The sequence below is a fragment of the Tachysurus vachellii genome, chromosome 9 (genome assembly GCF_030014155.1).
Source record: "Tachysurus vachellii isolate PV-2020 chromosome 9, HZAU_Pvac_v1, whole genome shotgun sequence".
Lineage (NCBI taxonomy): Eukaryota > Metazoa > Chordata > Actinopteri > Siluriformes > Bagridae > Tachysurus > Tachysurus vachellii.
The window spans coordinates 14,767,952-14,785,837 of record NC_083468.1 but is presented as its reverse complement, the minus strand read 5'-3'; the positions used below and the strand labels follow the sequence as shown (position 1 = coordinate 14,785,837).

General features: G+C 40.8%; 2 protein-coding genes across 7 annotated transcripts in view; both read left to right on the top strand.

The window, feature by feature from the left end:
* ripor1 (RHO family interacting cell polarization regulator 1) overlaps positions 1-8,504 on the top strand; it is a 68,101-nt gene extending 59,597 nt beyond the window's left edge. For all 3 annotated transcript variants that reach the window (XM_060877855.1, XM_060877854.1, XM_060877853.1), the window contains exons 13-22: positions 995-1,936; positions 2,867-2,997; positions 4,241-4,394; positions 4,977-5,112; positions 5,236-5,397; positions 5,912-6,070; positions 6,358-6,554; positions 6,958-7,041; positions 7,359-7,449; positions 7,554-8,504. In XM_060877855.1, the coding sequence (XP_060733838.1) occupies positions 995-1,936; positions 2,867-2,997; positions 4,241-4,394; positions 4,977-5,112; positions 5,236-5,397; positions 5,912-6,070; positions 6,358-6,554; positions 6,958-7,041; positions 7,359-7,449; positions 7,554-7,645 (2,148 nt within the window). In that variant the 3' untranslated portion in view covers positions 7,646-8,504. The remainder of the gene's footprint in view (positions 1-994; positions 1,937-2,866; positions 2,998-4,240; positions 4,395-4,976; positions 5,113-5,235; positions 5,398-5,911; positions 6,071-6,357; positions 6,555-6,957; positions 7,042-7,358; positions 7,450-7,553) is intronic.
* A 378-nt stretch (positions 8,505-8,882) lies between these two features.
* ctcf (CCCTC-binding factor (zinc finger protein)) lies at positions 8,883-17,146 on the top strand. 4 transcript variants are annotated; one of them, XM_060877849.1, is made up of 13 exons: positions 9,613-9,798; positions 11,255-11,338; positions 11,602-12,180; positions 12,278-12,617; positions 12,729-12,899; positions 12,985-13,118; positions 13,359-13,479; positions 13,613-13,762; positions 13,861-14,021; positions 14,137-14,319; positions 14,406-14,544; positions 14,672-14,884; positions 15,241-17,146. In XM_060877849.1, exons 1-13 carry the CDS (start codon positions 9,625-9,627, stop codon positions 15,468-15,470), a joined length of 2,679 nt encoding a protein of 892 aa, XP_060733832.1. In that variant the 5' UTR covers positions 9,613-9,624; the 3' UTR covers positions 15,471-17,146. The 4 variants fall into 4 exon arrangements, with proteins under 4 accessions (XP_060733835.1, XP_060733832.1, XP_060733833.1 ...); XM_060877852.1 differs by lacking the exons at positions 9,613-9,798; positions 11,255-11,338 and adding an exon at positions 8,883-9,133; XM_060877850.1 differs by lacking the exon at positions 11,255-11,338 and having other exon boundaries at positions 9,614-9,798.
* The last annotated feature ends 740 nt before the right edge of the window (positions 17,147-17,886 follow it).

Below are 17,886 nucleotides of genomic sequence, written 5' to 3'. Positions count from 1 at the left end.
CAAATGTTAAATTATGCACACCCTCAGGACAAAATAAACAAGGCCAAGAGATTTATTTCCACCAAGAAGATGTTCTTTCATAATTGCAAGAAATTTAATAACAGTGAATGGCAGGATCTTGATGGCCGATGACGCCTGAGATAGGCACAGGCTCCCAGTGACCCGAGAAGTTCGGATAAGCGGTAGAAAATGAGTGAATGAATGAATGAATGAATGAATGGCAGGATATAAGCATGAAAAAATGATCCTTTACATTCCTCCTTCTGGCTGAGAGGATAGTGGCAAAAATTCTCCTTAATTCTTTTTTTTTGTTTGTTGTTGGATATGGTGATTTAATTTAAAAGGTATATGTCACTTTTCCGGGGGGGGCACGGTGGCTTAGAGGTTAGCACGTTTGCCTCACAACTCCAGGGTTGGGGGTTCGATTCCCACCTCTGCTTTGTGTGTGTGGAGTTTGCATGTTCTCTCCGTGCCTCGGGGGTTTCCTCCGGGTACTCCGGTTTCCTCCCCCGGTCCAAAGACATGCATGGTAGGTTGATTGGCATCTCTGGAAAATTGTCTGTAGTGTGTGAGTGAATGGGTGTGTGTGTGCCCTGCGATGGGTTGGCACTCCGTCCAGTGTGTATCCTGCCTTGATGCCCAATGATGCCTGAGATAGTTCGGATAAGCAGTAGATGATGAATGAATGAATGTCACTTTTCCCTATTTTTCAGTGGTATTGTCTAACTATTCAGTCAGTAAAATCTTCCCTCTTATCTCTGATTTGAGGTTTTTAGAGCTTACAAACCTCCTTGAAAAAGGAATTCATGAAAGCATTTATGAAACCAATGTTTTTTATGCCAATTGTCTGTTCAAGGAGTTTTAGATAAACAGGTTTTCAGTTCTTTTCTCAGTACAGGGAGACATCAATGCAGCTGTCACCCACAAACATGACAGAGGTTACATTCAAAATAATTGTACTTTTTTTCCTCCTTAATTTTCTCCTTCTGTGCAGAACATGTTGAGGCGGCAGGAGGAATTGGAGAATGGTACAGCATGGTCAAACTCTTCCGAATCCTCAGACGATTCATCGAGCCCTCAGCTCTCCCAGGGTCTTCGTCATGCACAGAAGAATCTGGTGCAGCCTGAGGTGCAGACCTCTGCTCCTGCCATTGATATCTCCTTCGCCCCCCGCCAATCATCTACCTCCACGCCCACTCGGCTGGCCAATCAGAAAGAGGAAGATGAAGAAGAGGAGGAGGAGCAAGACGAGGCGCTCCGAGCAACTACCATCGCGGTCACCCCGGGGCCTGCTTTGACAGCAACTGTGCCCAATGGTCATGCCCGTTACTCACGCTCCCTGAGCCATATCAGTGAGAGCAGTGTGGATGCCGCCTTGAACGAGAAGATTGCTGGGGAATTATTGGAACCCGGTGTAGTCGTGGACACGCCCCTGAGGGCTGCGCCATGCTCGATCAATCCTGAGCCACAAGCTGACCACTGCACTGTTGACCTAGTCATACTGTCATCATCCAGCTTGGACACCACAGCGCCTGTAGCACAGGAGTGCTCTGATTCTGCTCCTAAGTATGAAGAACCTACAACACGTCCACAATCTGATTCCTGCACCAATAGTGAGGAGCACTCGACTTGCGTCTCTGTTCATCCCGAGGCCTCGGTGCAGCAAAGTAATGCTCTAACCCCCAAAACTGATTCCATAGAAAAGACCCAGGACCTACCCAAGACACACACTGTGTCTGTACAGGATAAGACGTCTGGGACTGAAGTAGATTCTTGGCCAGGAGATGTTGGAAAGATGGAAGATACTGAAGCAAAAGACAGCGGTCTGGATAAGGCCCTCACTGCTCTCCTTTCGTCTCTGGATGACTACAGGGGTCAGTTTCCAGAGCTGCAAATGCTGGAGCAAGAGCTCCGCCTGCTGGAGGAGGCTCTTACTGTGAGTTAACAGTGTGCTGTTCTTGTGCATGCTCTTACATTGTGAACATGCTCAAATATTGTTAAGATCAAAATATATGTTTAAAGGAAACTTGGTGTTGCAGCAGGGACTCACAGTTCCAGGGTCCCTGGTTTCAATCCTGACCTCGGGTTTGTGTGTGTGTGTGTGTGTGTGTGTGTGTGTGTGTGTGTGTGTGTGTGTGTGTGTGTGTGTGTGTGTGTGTTTGGTGTATTCTGCCTCATATCCACTGTTCACGGTTGAGGCTGTGAATCCATGGCACACTTATCCAATGGATGAATGAATAGATAAATGAATGAATTAATTAATATAAGACTGATAAGGTCCTTCATGCTGGTCCTTCATGCTGGTCCTCACAATTTTGAAGATATTTAAAGATATATTAATATTTTATTTATTTTTAAAATGCTGTAATGCCAAACCATATTTCACACACATTATAGTTAGTGTTAGTTTTCTACTTAACTTTTCCTGATCAATGCGAGTGCCTGTGACAAGAACGCATGTGTGTACGCTTCCATTCTGGTCTCAAATTTGATTTGTAGCCTTTCTCAAGATTTGTATCTGCTGCCATCTGTGTGTTCCCTGAGGCCAGTGTGTTATACAGAGTATGAAGATCAAAGAGGATGTGAAAGTAGTTATGAACTCTAGTCTCCATAGGGACCAGATTGCACCCTTTCCTGCGCCTATGTTTTTGAATATGTTTTTGTGTGTTGGATTCAGGGTGATATAATGCTAGAAACTCTTTTAGAAAGCTTCTCAACATTTGTGAAGTTTTTTTTGTTACATTTAATATATAACAGTTAATTTGCCATTGACTAACTATTCACAGATTACTAAACAATATTTGAGCCAAAAATGTTTCTAGAAAGATAGAATTATAGAATTGTTGTGTGTGTGTGTGTGCCGAAGGGCCGAAGTCGAAGTCGGGCCTCCAGTGTGAGCTTGACGGTGGAAACTGCTCTTGAAAGCTTCAGTTTTCTCAACACGTCAGATTTGGATGACGAGGAAGAAGATGGTGACACACAGATTGTGACAGACAGGTCAGAGATGCTGAAATTTCTTGCATTTTCCTGTGATGTACACTGCAATTTCTTTTTCCAGGCGATGGGATGTGATGCACATCAAGGTAAAGCAACATTGCCATCTGGTGGCTGACCAAAAAAAACTGTACACTTTGACGCCATTTTTCATTTTTTCCATTTTAAAATTCAGCAAATAGATACGGAAGCGTATTGCATTCACTTGAGTAAAAAAAAAACTACTGTTTTTCTGAATTAACGACTTAATGTGGATTGCATGGAAGTAAACATGTCCCGTGTTATTATTTGTGTTATTTACTTATTAATTATATTATTGAAGATATTATTATACTGTGTAATTACTGTTAATTAGTTCACTCCACTGTTCAGCTGGAGTGCAAAACTTGTCTCTCTCACACACTGCTGCATTAAGGTATCTACATATGACCACAAAGGCTGTGTGTAAATTCTGAAGGCTGGAAAATTCTGCCTTAATATTGCACCAAAATTTGTGTTATGGGACACGCTGAGTCTAGGTGTAAATCAAGTGAGACTGTTTCAAACATGACCTGCTTTTACATTGTGTTTACATTGTCACAGGTACTGCTTTACACAAGACATAAACACCATTCAGATCAGGAAGCTAACCTGACAGGACATCATTCTTTTTTGTGTACTGTATGTGCGTGACAGAGTCACGATTTCAGCGATGGCAGATGAACAGTGTCATTTAAATTGTATTTTATTTATTTTTTTATTTTGTTTAAATGATTAGACTGAATGATTACTCAGACCATTCATATGGTGTGTGTGTTTGTGTGTGTGGTCCCATGGGGCTCTTCAGTTCCAAACTCGCTACATGCCCACAAGAGACGCACTACAATTGACATGAGCAACTTGCTACTGTGAATGCTGTAGTCAAAGCAAATATCTGATAAACTAGCTATGTGAATGCTCATGATGGTGTTATCAGGCAGATGAGTGTTATCTGAGATAACTGAAATGACACCTATACTCTACACATCTCTATTGAGAAGGTACACATGCTGCAAATTACAAAATGACACGTTGGTGTCCGGGGAGTCAGGGAGAGTTCCCACCAAATCCACCCTTCAGTATCTCTAGTATTATTATCAACATCTATCAAATATACTAGATATTTGATCTAACTGTCTTTATATTCCTAATACTTTGTACTATATACTGACCTGCTAATAAAACTACATTAAATTGACTAGCTCTGTGTGTGTGCGTTCGTTCACAGCTCTCAACCAGTAGCAGGTGACAGTGTGGTAGTGGATGACGGTTGTACACCCTTGAATTGTTGGGACACTCCTTCTGTTCCTCTCAGCACTGGCCACCAGGATCTAGATCAGACTCTGCTCATCCATTTACAGAACTGCTCCACCCAGCTGCTGGTGAGTCCATATGATCAAACCTAAAGCAGGCTCACTCTTGCCTACTATGGAGCTGCTGTCTAGCAGAAGTAATAAGATATTTAAAAAATGCAGTGAATTCAGATTCTCCGTATGACTCGCCGCAAGCCAAGATGTATGCTTCGACGTCAGAATATTACATGAAAAATGCGGTCACTCGTAACACAGCTAAATACGACCGATATTCTAACCATCTCAACTATAGACTTATTTAGTCTATATTTATTATTTATAGACTATAGACTATATTCACACTATCATTTTTGTCTCTCAAAAATTCTTTAGAGAGGAAACTAATAATAGATTGCATACCTTATCAAATCAAAGTGCAAATTATACACACAGACAGACAACGTTCAGTTCAGTGTTGTTGTTTGAATGAAACAACTAGAATAGTTTTATTATTAAGCTAATGGTCTTAGATTTTAGGTCTTAGCCTCCCATCATCCAGGATTCGTTGGACTTTCACTTTTAACATATGTATTATATGTTGTATTCAGTGTTTGTGTGAATAACAGTCATTTTGAGTTACTGTTTGAAGATCTCCGTGTGATGTTTATGCAGAGGTTGGGTACATTTGGGCCTCTGCGCTGTGGGGAGATGTACGCTCTGGATCGGCTGCTCCGGGAGGCTCGGGTGATGGAGCTCATTCGTCTAGCTGTCCAGGATACATTGAGGAGTGACAACCAACCCGAGGAAGGTAAGTTAATCTTGAGAACATGTAATTCTTGGAGAAAATGATGATCAGCCTAAATTTACATTCTATGCTCATAACTTCTTTTTCCTTATACTCTGGGTGGTATGTGTGTGTGTTTGGGAGCAGTCGTTCCACAATTAGAGCAGTGCCAGGGGGCTGTGTTGCTATGGAGGCTCTGTACGACCGGCTGTGGTGTGTTCAGCACCTCCACAGAGGCCTTCCTCCAGACACTGAAAAACACCTACACAGGCCGAGTACCGGAAAGGGGAGCCAACCTTCCAGACACAGGTGTGTGTGCGGGTGGGTTTTTACTTTCTACATCGAGTGTATGTAATAAATCTCCAGGCGAGTGCTGGTTTCCAAATTAAAATAGCTTTGCAGTGAATCATCTGATGTATGAAATGTTCTGAGCAGCCAGTCGACATCGAAGAAATTCTGCCGAATACAAAAAGGAAGAAATTTATTTGATTTACATTTACAGCATTTAGCAGACGCCCTTATCCAGAGCGACTTACATTTTATCTCATTTGTTTATACAACTGAGCAATTGAGGGCTAAGGGCCTTGCTCAGTGGCCCAGCAGTGGCAGCTTGGTGGACGTAGGAATCGAACTCACAACCTTCCAATTGGTAATTCCAATTTCCAACCTTAACCACTAGGCTACCACATGATTTGTTTGGGAATTTCTTTACAATTAATCAAAAGCACCTTTATACCTCACTCACCTAATCCAAATATATCTCAGAAGTGTCCTCTAATGTATATGTATATAAAATAAATGTCATGTCACTTCTTTCTGTTAGTATTTATGCATCTAGTGGAAAGGATTTTGGAAAAAAAGCTGCCCAGGCGATGTGGAGGTGCAGCAAAAGAGATTGTCACAGTTTTCCAGTTCTGGAGCTACCTTGAGGCTGAGGGTGTGAGTGAACTGGAGACACATGTAACCGAGCTGGCTGAGGAGGGTACGTTTATATACATACATATATATATATATATATGTCTGTTTCTCCCCAGTGTATGAACGTCTGACTAGTTCATGTTCTGCTTTGCCTTTTACCTCATTTGACAGCAATCTTTTGACCATTTGAAAACAATTTAGCAACTTTGAATTCAGATGCTTGCCACTCCCATTCTCTCATTATCACCCGATTTGCCTTTTGTCTCTCTCTTTTCACTCTTCCTTTCTCCCTCTAATCTCCCCACATTAACACCCGACATGTTCCTTCCCCCCCTCTGGTTTCGGCTGCAGTCTGGCTGGTGCAGTGTCTGCAGTCTGGGGATCAAGATGTTCTGCTGAAAGCCCTGAAAAAGCCCCCAGAGTGCAGTTTGAAGCGCGAGGGCCTGCGTGCTGTCAGCGCACTGCTCAGGGACCTACGGGGGAAGGTGTGCAGCAGCGCCAGCTCTCTGCTACGCAGCCTCGCCGAGCAGCCACGCCACAGAGAGAGGGTATGTCGAGGGGCCCAAAACTGCTTCTGTAAGATAAGAGTTAGTTCTACTAATATGGACAATTATTTCATTAAATCTAATATTCCGTGTGGGTTCTTTCTGGTAATAAATATATGGGTAATATATTTCATAATAGAAATGGTCTAGAAATAGGTTAAAATAATTGTATATTTGTTTTGCTGCAATCTTATAAATGCTATGATATTATTTTTGTATGTTGAGGTGTTTTAGTGGAGAATTTACATTAAACATTCAAGTTGCATCAAATTGGTTGCTGCTTGCTACACCAGCAGTCCTCAAAAACTCCACATTCATTTTCTAACATTGATGCAGGTTTAATTTTTTTATTGTTGTTTTAAATGTCTGACTATGCTTACTGAATCGCTCTACCTGTGTGCGTCAGGCGCTTGTGAGTTGTCTGGAGCTGCTGGAGGATGAAAGTGTTGAGACCCGTGTGTGTGGCTGTAAAGCACTTGCATGTCTAAAGGTCAGTTTCTTAAGCTGGAGAGTCATTTTTCTCTTCCGCAGTCAGGGGCTAAACATTTTACATAAATATTATATATATATTACATATATTCCATTGACTCTTTCATTACAGATTTTTTTAAATGAACATGTGATCCATCTATTCATTTATTATGTTGATTTTTTTTTCAATGCTTTTATTTCCAATACAAATAACTTTGTGACTGTCACACAAAAATGTCACTCTACTGAAAGTGTTGATCAAATTGTAGGCCTACATTTTTTGTGTGTGTAATTTGTATTAAAAAAAAACAACTCTTCACGGTATTTGTTTGCCAGGCCAAAGAGAGCATTGAGCAGCTGGTGTACCTGTGCCGCACAGACAAGGAGGATGTACGAGATGCCGCAAAACAAGCTCTGCTGGCGCTGGGTAGGTTAGCCTTCAGATAACAGAGCAACTCTACAAGAAAACCTGCAAATTTCAGTTCTTAGCACCTGTTTGATACCTTGTTTTTTATTGCTGTGTGTGTGCAGGAGAGGAGGGGAAAATGGCCCATCGGCATGTTGAACAGGATGGAGTCTCTCGAATTTTTGCGCCTGGCAGCATGGCCAGCACTGCATTTTAAGCACCACCAACCTGAAGAAATTACAGACCAATGTCTTTTGCATACACAGACTTGTATTCATTTCAATGGAGGACTCATGATCAAACATGGATCACACTGCTGAAGTGCAAATAAAGACCCAATCACCTTTTTTTACACAGTGACTGCCGATCAATCAGTCCAAACAATCAGCGGACAAAAGGACACGTGAATGAATCTGATTGATAAGCTACAAATGACATTCAGTTAAAAGATACAATGGAAAGGAGATGATGAACAAGCAAAGAAATGGGCTTCAATGAGTGTTTTGCTGCCTTATCACTCAGCCCAGTGGTCTTGCCTTCACAATTCACAAGTACTGGGCTTAGATAAGTGCATGAATTCATATTACATGCTTGGATTTTTTTTTTTTTTTACTTGGCTTCATGCTCACTGATAAGGGGAATGGACTTTTCTTTTCTTCTTTAACAAAAGGGTGCACTTTTTAATCAGATGAGCATTTGCTGAAGCTTGGTTGTCTTAACAGAGCGTGCTAGTGTTAAAAGGTTTGTCCGGTGTACGTGGGACAGAGTTTTAGGTTGTATAGAGTGAGTGTACATGTTTCCAGCGAAGAGTTTCAGTATAACTGCCATCATTCCATACTGTCACTATATATGCTTTACTGATACGGCAATCTGTGTACATCTTTTAATTATGTTGTCATTTTTTTCCAATTTTAAAAACAAATCTTTACACTCAAAAGCAAATGTAAAAGTGCTTTAAGTGTTAATGACTCCTGAAACTTCATGGTGCATTTCCTGAGATTCAAGTAAGAGGAATTGTGTCTGAGGGAGATATCTGCTGTAAAAAATAGAGGGGTTATTTTATACATACATACATTTATTTATATATATATATATACATACATTTATTTATATATATATATATATATCTATATATATATATTTATATATATTATATATATATATATATATATTATATATATTATATATATTATATATATATATATATATATATATATATATAATTTATATATATATATACATATATATATATATATGTGTGTAATATATATATATATATATATATATATATATATATATATATATATAATGTATATAGTATATAATAAATATATATATATAAATATATATATATATATATATATATATATATATATATATATAATGTATATGTATGTGTATATATATATATATATATATATAATGTATATGTATATATATAAATTCTTATTGGTATGGAAAAAAAATTCACATACACGGACTATGTTGGACTTTGCCTTGCAATAGTGTGGCGCATGTAATATTTAGACCAGACCCATTGCATAGTAAACAAACATTCAGAGCGTTCCTTGAGTGCTGCTAGACACAGGTTCAGTGCTGGAATCTCAGTTTTCGTTTACTAAACTTTTAACTGAGTTTGTTACGACTTTAGAAGAAGACAAATCCTCCTCAATGTACAAGTGCCTCATGTCTGGGGGGTGACCAGGTTTGTTCAGAGTTTATTTAAACTGAAAATTAGCGTTGGATGACAAACTGTAATACAGATTTAATTCTATTTTTTTCTTTAAAGATTGTACTGCATTGAGAGGTTTTTTTTTTTTAATAAGAAAAGTTTATTGTTGGACAAAGTTCTTATCAAGTGCAAAACAAGACTATTAAACTCGAAGGGAAAGAAATTCTGTTGTTTTTGTTCTTTAATTAATATGAATTATAAATTTAGCATCGTATATTTTCCACCATTTTATTGATCCGTTTTTTGTTAAACATTTTATGAACGTGATAAAGATGTCTGGTGCTGTTATAAGATAGAAAGAAAGAGAGTACAGACTAAGATTCTGGTGAAAACAGGCACTGAAATCCGTTAGTGAATAACGCAAGAAATTTAAAAGTGCTAGCGCCCCTTTTGGCCAATCGGCACAGCGCTGTGTTTACACCCCTCCCTCCTCCCCGTCGCCACCGCCTCCCTGTGTGCCGCGCATGCGCAGCAACCGCCTCAGGCCGCCATTTTGTGCGGAGCCTACTCTGCAAAAGCGGGAGAGGATTAAAACCAGCGAAGGGGAAGCACGCAGTTGTACTTCGTCTCGTACTAAACGAAGAACGGATCGCGGGTCTTGTGTCGAATTCAACGAGAGGATAAACGAGCAAAAACAGGTAAAATAGTGCCACTTTTCCGAAAGGGGGGAGTTTTGCAGGATCTTTAATCGGCCTCTAGGTGTCACGATGGGGCTCCTGGTCCAGGCGGCTGGCGGGGGGTGTTTGTCTCCCTCTATCGTTATCGAAAATTTAGCAAAAAACACTTATAACCCAGAAGTTCGGGGTTATGCCCGATTATTAAGTGCTATTGAACTTATATTAGACGGCATTTCGACGAGATGCTTGATTTGAACACTTGTGTGTTTGCGCCACTCTTTAGGCCAGGCGTCCATTTTCTTTTTCTTCTCTTTGTTTCCGTGACAAAAACCCGCCGTTTCTTGATAGAGCAAACAGCTTAACAAACAAGATAAATACCCCTCCCTAAACATCTCTAGTTTTAAGTTTTGTACTGCACAAACATCACAGATATGATTATAATACCAAACTGGAATACATATCTTTGTTTTTCGGTTATTTTGTTGTCCTTTAGCACACTGGCTAGCTCATTAGCATTAGCAGTTTGTTGGCGCCCCTCCTCAGCCTGCTCAGCCCTTCCTGGCCCATTACACAGCGCACACATACACTCACGGTGATCTGCACTACTAAAGCTTCCACACGATGATCTCGATATGTAGTTTCCTTCTCTTCGTCTGTCCTTGAATTGTATCACGGTGTTGACCAGAGTTAAACGCCGGAATTGGCAGCTAGCTTTGGGTTGTTTGCTAGCCACCTTGTTGCGCAGATGAAAATCGGACGAGGAAGACGCGACGCTCAGTGAAGCAGTCTGCTGATTTTGGGTAACTCTACGCATCTTGTGTCCTCGGAGTCCTATCTAAACAGCTTTTTCCACGCTTAAGGGCGTCTTAAAACTCAGTGATCGTTGATCCCAGCGCAGTGCTGTATACGTTCATTGACCGCTCGCTTATTGAGACACTAGCAACCTGAAGCAATACACGACTGAAGGGATAAAACTGTGGAGAGCTCCCTCTACAACCCGGTTGGTAGCGGTACAAAACGCTGTTAATCAGCTCAGAATGCCCTCTTGCTGTAGTGGAAAATCTTTCAGCATAACTCGATGCGTGTAGAGTTGATGAATGATACTTGTACATCACTGGGTCATTTAGGTGCTTTCACCTCGCATGGTTTTGTACAATAAGTAAGACCAGGAAGTGATGGAGTCCGTTATAGCAGGACGCAAGACTGAGAAAATGTTTCTGGATCATAAACTGGCAAAGTAGGTTAAACAAAAGTTTGCACAGGGTCTGTGTTGCATGAGAGCTGAAACTAGCATTTGCCCATCCACAGGAGATAAAACACCTGTTAACGGCTTACTTATTGTGGTTTGATTTACTTTTGATGTTTGTGAAATGGAAACGCTGTATATGAGAACTAACCTACAGCACATCCTGTTTAAAATTCCTCATTGTATTTTTCAAGCCTAACTCTTCATTTTATTCTGTATTTTGTTATGAAGAAGGTCAGAGATAGCTCGTTCACCGAATGCAGAGAATTGAAGAGGCAGGAGAATAGAGAGATGAAGTACACATTTACGGTACAGGTAAATTCAGCAAGGCAGTAAGTTGTAACATCACACAGACATGCAAGTCAAACTCAGTGAGTCTCTCTCTCTCGTTTCTTGCGTAAGGTTCTGGATTTACGTGCTTTTGTTTCTCGAACTTGCAAAATGTTTTTAAATACATACCATGCCAGGAATGCATAAAAGGTTCAAAGTATGTAAGATGAATAGCCACACCTGAGACATCAACACTACTAGGGTTTATTTAATTCTTGAACAAAACCCTTTTCTGTTCCCCCCCAAAGGTATTACCCATGGAAGGGGGACCGTCTGAAGCCGTAGTGGACGAGACAGGGGACGCCTTCAAGGCCAAGGATTGTAAGACGTATCAACGACGGCGTGAGGACGAAGAGGTTGAAGCGGATCTACTGCAGGCCGCTGGTCTAGAGGCAGTAGATCAGTCTGTAGCTGAGGGTGAGGTGACCGATGCAGTGGTCGATGCACAGCAGCAGCTGGTTGAAGGTGTGGTGAGCGTAAATAGTGGTGTAGAAATGATGGTGATGGATTCCCTAGACCCGTCGCTGCTGCAGATGAAGACAGTGGATGGTACCATGGCCACTGCTGTGGGTGTTGCTGGAGCAGCCCACGAGGCCACGGTCACCACAGTAGATGACACACAGATCATCACCCTGCAGGTGGTCAATATGGAGGAACAACAACTTGGTCTGGGTGAACTGCAACTAGTGCAGGTGCCTGTATCTGCTGTGCCTGTCACTGCCACCACCGTGGAAGAGTTGCAGGGAACATTGGTGGATGCTACTGCCATGCCTAAAGATGGAGAGCCTGTCATCTGTCACACGCTACCACTCCCAGAGGGCTTCCAGGTTTGTCAACACTCATTTATTGTAGCTAGATATAAATTTACCTTGTTTTCTGTCTATGGTATGTTATCTGTGGGTTTCATGAGGCTTGTGTCCACAGGTTGTGAAAGTAGGTGCCAACGGTGAAGTGGAGACTGTGGAGCAGGAAGAGCTCCATGGCCATGAGGAGCAGTCTTTGCAGCAGGAAGAGGAGGAGATTCCTGAATCCCAGAATGATGATCCTACTTGGGCCAAGGATCCTGACTACACACCTCCTGTCAAAAAGACCAAAAAGACAAAGAAAAGCAAGCTGCGTTATAACACAGAGGGAGAGAAAGACATGGATGTGTCTGTTTACGACTTTGAGGAGGAGCAGCAAGAAGGCCTGCTCTCGGAGGTTAATGCAGAGAAGGTTGTTGGCAACATGAAGCCTCCAAAACCAACCAAAATCAAAAAGAAAGGTATGTTATTCCTGTTCAGTAGCTGAAATGTGTTTTCTTTTTAGTGTATATAATGAACAGAAATCCCCTTGGGCTTTTAAAAATGATTTTGCAATGCGTGTGCTTGTTCAGGTGTGAAGAAGACATTCCAGTGTGAGTTGTGTAGCTACACCTGCCCAAGACGCTCAAACCTCGACCGGCACATGAAGAGCCACACGGATGAAAGGCCGCACAAATGCCACTTGTGTGGACGTGCCTTCAGGACTGTAACTCTTCTGAGGAACCATCTCAACACACACACAGGTGTTTATTAGTTTCCATACTCGCTTCTGCTCTTATTTACTTACGTTTTAGCTGAATTTTTTTTTTTACCCTCTTTCCTGGACAGGCACAAGGCCCCACAAATGTACTGATTGTGACATGGCGTTTGTAACTAGCGGTGAGCTTGTGCGACATCGCCGCTATAAGCACACCCATGAGAAGCCCTTCAAGTGTTCGATGTGTGACTATGCCAGTGTGGAGGTATGTAAAATTAATAATTTTGTAGATAATATGCAGAAGATTTTTGATGTTCGTAATACCTTTTTAAAAGAAAACGATTGGTGAGTTTACTGAGACAGTATGTGTCAATTTCAGTGGTGTTCTGGTAAAAGCTTCAAAAAGTAATTAAGGTTTTATTTTTTTTCTTTTAGTTAAATTTTTTTATGATTCTAGTTTCCTAGTCTTAAGAATATAACAATATATTGTTACTTTTTAAACTAGGTCAGCAAGCTGAAGAGACACATTCGCTCTCATACCGGAGAGCGTCCATTCCAGTGCAGCCTGTGCAGCTATGCCAGTAGAGACACCTACAAGCTGAAGAGACACATGAGAACCCATTCAGGTTTGACATCCTTCATTCCAGTGCTCAGTTTACTTGGCCACTTAAGCATGTTGAGAAGAATTTGTAGTTAAAATCAAATGTTGACTAATGGGGATAATAGGTAACATTTTATATCTGTCTGTATTGTGTTCAGGAGAGAAGCCCTACGAATGCTACATCTGTCATGCACGTTTCACCCAGAGTGGCACTATGAAGATGCACATCCTGCAGAAGCATACCGAGAATGTGGCCAAGTTCCACTGCCCTCACTGTGACACAGTCATTGCCCGCAAGAGTGATTTGGGTATGATTTTTCTCCTTCTGCTAGATTGTACCATGCTTAAAGGGGATTGGTGTGCATGCATGTTCTTCATATCTCATACATATCATATGACATCTCAGGTGTGCATCTGCGCAAGCAGCATTCCTACATTGAGCAAGGCAGAAAGTGCCGTTACTGTGAGGCTGTGTTTCATGAGCGCTACGCACTCATCCAGCACCAGAAATCCCACAAGAATGAGAAACGCTTCAAGTGTGACCAGTGTGACTATGCCTGCCGACAGGTCAGTCAGCCCAAACAGTGCTCTTATATTGCTAGTTGATAATATGCTGCATGTCTGATATTATGCTATGATATTTACAGTGGGGAAAACGAAAATAATATGTGTTCTCTCTCAGGAGCGTCACATGGTGATGCACAAACGTACCCACACTGGGGAAAAGCCATATGCCTGCAGCCACTGTGAGAAAACGTTCAGACAGAAACAACTTCTGGACATGCATTTTCGACGCTACCATGACCCCAACTTTGTGCCCACTTCTTTTGTGTGCAGCAAGTGTGGCAAGACCTTCACTCGCAGGGTATGCCAAGGTTTTGCTACTTGCATGCTACTTATGCTTAAAAATGTTCCCTAACATGTTGTTTATTTATTTTTTTTTAAACCTAGAACACCATGGCCAGACATGCTGAGAACTGTACTGGACTGGAAGGTGGAGATGGGGAGAATGGTGCTCCAACCAAGAGAGGCCGTGGTGGCAGAAAGAGGAAGATGCGCTCTAGGAAGGATGATGATGATGATGATAGTGGTGAGTTACAATACTGTGGTAGTTTAACACTTCAGCTGCTCAACCAAGTGTGTAAATGTGTGGTCTTCAGCCAAGGGTAAGTTGAACTGAGGTACATGGAAACTTTACTCTGTATATTCTGTGTTAGATGATCAAGGAGAGCCTGACTTGGATGACATTGATGAGGAAGATGAGGAGGAGGAAGATGTTCTCGATGACGTGGAGATGGAGGTAGAACAGGCTCCACCAACTGTCCCTGTCCCAGCCCCTGCTGAGCCGCCTGTCAAGAGGAAACGTGGTCGACCTCCCAAGAATCCTCCCAAACCCCCCCCTGCTAAGAACACAGCCATAGCACCCACTGGTAATTCACATTCTATGTTCATCTGTGAGCTGACATGAAGGCCAAATAATTTAATTATGAGAGACTTCAACTGCAAAAAAAAAAAAAAAAGTTGTTTATATTTTGGTGAAAAAGACCACGGTTGCAGACCGTTGCAGAACTTTGGAAACAAAACCTTATAAAGCGTAATCTATGGCAGTATCTGTTGGCAGCAAGTTGACCTTCATCAGCCTTGCATTGTTCAGTGTATACATACTTGTGTAGCTATTATTTTATCTTATTTTTTAATGATTTGGATCTTTAACAGAAACACCAACAGTTATGATTTGGCCTAAAATATCCTTTTATAAATTACTTATTCATTTCTCTCTGTGCAGCAACTGCCATTATCCAGGTGAAGGATGAAGGCACGGGAGCCATTGAGAACATCATAGTGAAGAAGGAGCAGGATGGTCTGGATACTTCAGTGGCAGCATCAGCAGAGCCAGTGGTGGAGGAAGTTGAAGCCACAGAGGGGGAAGTGGAGGCAGAGCAGCTCTCCGTCCCCGAGGCCGCACCCAATGGAGACCTCACCCCTGAGATGATCCTCAGCATGATGGACCGGTGATGTGCTCTCCCAGGCCCAATAACCACACTCTTGTATGCGTCCTCTCCCATGCTGTCACTTCCCTGCCTCACAGGACACAGCCTCCTTTCTGCTGTGTTCTTCAGTTTCTGATCTGTAGAATGAAATATCCAATGTTCCCTTTTCACTCTTAATATTCACTTAAAATTTTTTTTGTTGATGTTACATGCTTTTGACTCATGTCAACTGTGCAGGATCCTTTTCTACATCTTGAGTTATTAGTCTGATTATTGTCCCTTGTATACCATCTAGTGTCTGTGTTGCAGGGTTGCAGAGATGCTTAATTTGGAATACAATAACTGTTATTGGTTCCTCATTTTACTGTAGTGAACTGCGCACATTTAGATGTTTTTGCTGAATTAACATGCCAATATTCTTTCAGCATCTAGACTATTATGTTACCATGGCAATATTTGGGGAAAAATTGGTGGGCCTGGTAAAGCCTTGATATTTAGACTTTCTATCACTGTAGAATGGGCATTTTACCCAACAAATATCCTTTTAATATCTGACACATATGGCAAGTTTTATTCTCTGTTGCATTTCTTATTGCTTTCAATGATTACAATTGATTAAAAAAGGCAAAGAGTAGAACTATAGTGATATTCTTGTTTGGCCTGGGAGGATTTCCATCAATCACGTTTGAAATAACTAAAAATATGAGGTGGATAACATTGTACAAAAGAAGAGTAACCTTGGCTGGTCTTGCGTGTAAATACGTTTTTTATTTTTGTTTTATGAACATTTTAATCTTTTTCAAGTGAATTGATGACCTTGAATGCTGAAACGAAGACATTTTAAACAGTAGTCATTTGAAAACACGCTCCTGAAGAATTTTAAATCTTTACAAGGGTGTAATGGCATAAGATCATGTAAATGCCCCATTCCCATTTAACTTGGCATTGTACAGCTTCTAATGTCCCCTGAGTTTGTGTTTTCAGCTTTACAGGGAAGGAATTAGATATTCTCCTTTATGGTTAAGGTAGGAGGAAAAGAGTCTAGAGCTTGTTTCTGTCGGCACACATTTACATATTGGTTTCGAGGTAAGCTTAGCTCTTGAGTGGTGTAGTAGTAATTTAATCTGGTGCCCAGGGTTTAGCTACTGACACTGTAAAGGAATGACAGAGGACAGGTGAGGAAAACTGAACGTTGGCCAATGCTAGATGAGCACGGAGTCTTGTAACTCTGCAGGCTATGCCCTAACTGGCAGATTAGTATGACTGCTGAAGTTGTTCATTAATAACAAATCAGAAAAAGGTCTCTGTCCATAGCAAATTTCTCACATTTCTGTTCGCATCACATTGGAGTCCATACAGCTTGAGCTTGATGAAGCCATTTTGATGCATTCTGTTCTGGAAGAGCTGTTTGCATAAAGTTAGTTCTAAAGAGTTCATTTTCTGAAGGTTTTTTTTTTTTTTCAGATTCAGAATGTTTTCTCTATTTGTACTTTTGCATTACATTTTGTTTTCTTTTGTTAAGCTCTTAATTTTAGTTTGATGCTTTTTTTCCTTTTTGTACCTAGCTGTAACTGTGTGAATTTTACAGTTGTCAGAAAACCAACATATAAAGACATTTATTATGGCTGGGTGGGGCTTTGAGGGAATAGGAAAAATGTGGAGAATGTATTGCTGTACAGCTAATAAAATAATATTGTCCTATTCCGGTGTGTGTGTTTGTTTATTCTACTTAAAGGTTTTCATTGCTGTGTAGTAATTAAATTTGTTAATCAAAGGCCAAGAGACTCAAAGCACTGCTTAGCTATAGTTGGCTCTTCTTACTTCAACTGTATTTTCTTATTGCCTTCATCATGCACATCCCTTCTTTTTTCAATAAGTTTGTGAACTGACTTCTCAGTGTTTCTTTTGAACCATGCAAGCAGACAATTCAGAGTCTTTGTTACTGTCTTCTGCAAGGGGATGCTATTGTGAAAAATTCTTAGCTCTCAGTAGAGAATGAGGGACAAGTAATATAATCACATCACTTCTAGTATTAAACAATTTTAAAATTCAAAACCACTTAGGTTGAGCAATAATCAGTAACTCAAGCCAATTAGCATTAGCATCTTATTAGCAGTAGATGCTAAGCAACTAAAAAGTACTCAAGATGCAAATTTTTTATTTCATATATTTTAATCAAAGCTAACATCTAAATAGCATGTTGATTGTGGTGCATTCGTACTTTAGTCCTTTATCATTGTTTATATATATATATATATATATATAATGACATGTTTGCTCTGACAGTCTACTGTAGAATGTCTCTATAGTAATCTCCGAGAAAGTATCACTTTTATTGTCTGAAGTGTTTTCAGAAGTCATTTGAGAACACGTAACGTTTTGTAAAGGCACCTTTGAGTAGCGTAAGCCTAAAGTTGTCACTTCCTGTTTCAGCCTGTGGT

Bases quoted from the DNA above. Each gene is read 5' to 3' on its own strand.
- ctcf (XM_060877849.1), top strand. From the start codon at position 9,625: ATGCGCAGCAACCGCCTCAGGCCGCCATTTTGTGCGGAGCCTACTCTG. The intron at 12,181-12,277 runs GTTTGTCAACAC...TTGTGTCCACAG, and splicing joins CACTCCCAGAGGGCTTCCAG to GTTGTGAAAGTAGGTGCCAA. The intron at 14,885-15,240 runs GTAATTCACATT...CTCTCTGTGCAG, and splicing joins CACAGCCATAGCACCCACTG to CAACTGCCATTATCCAGGTG.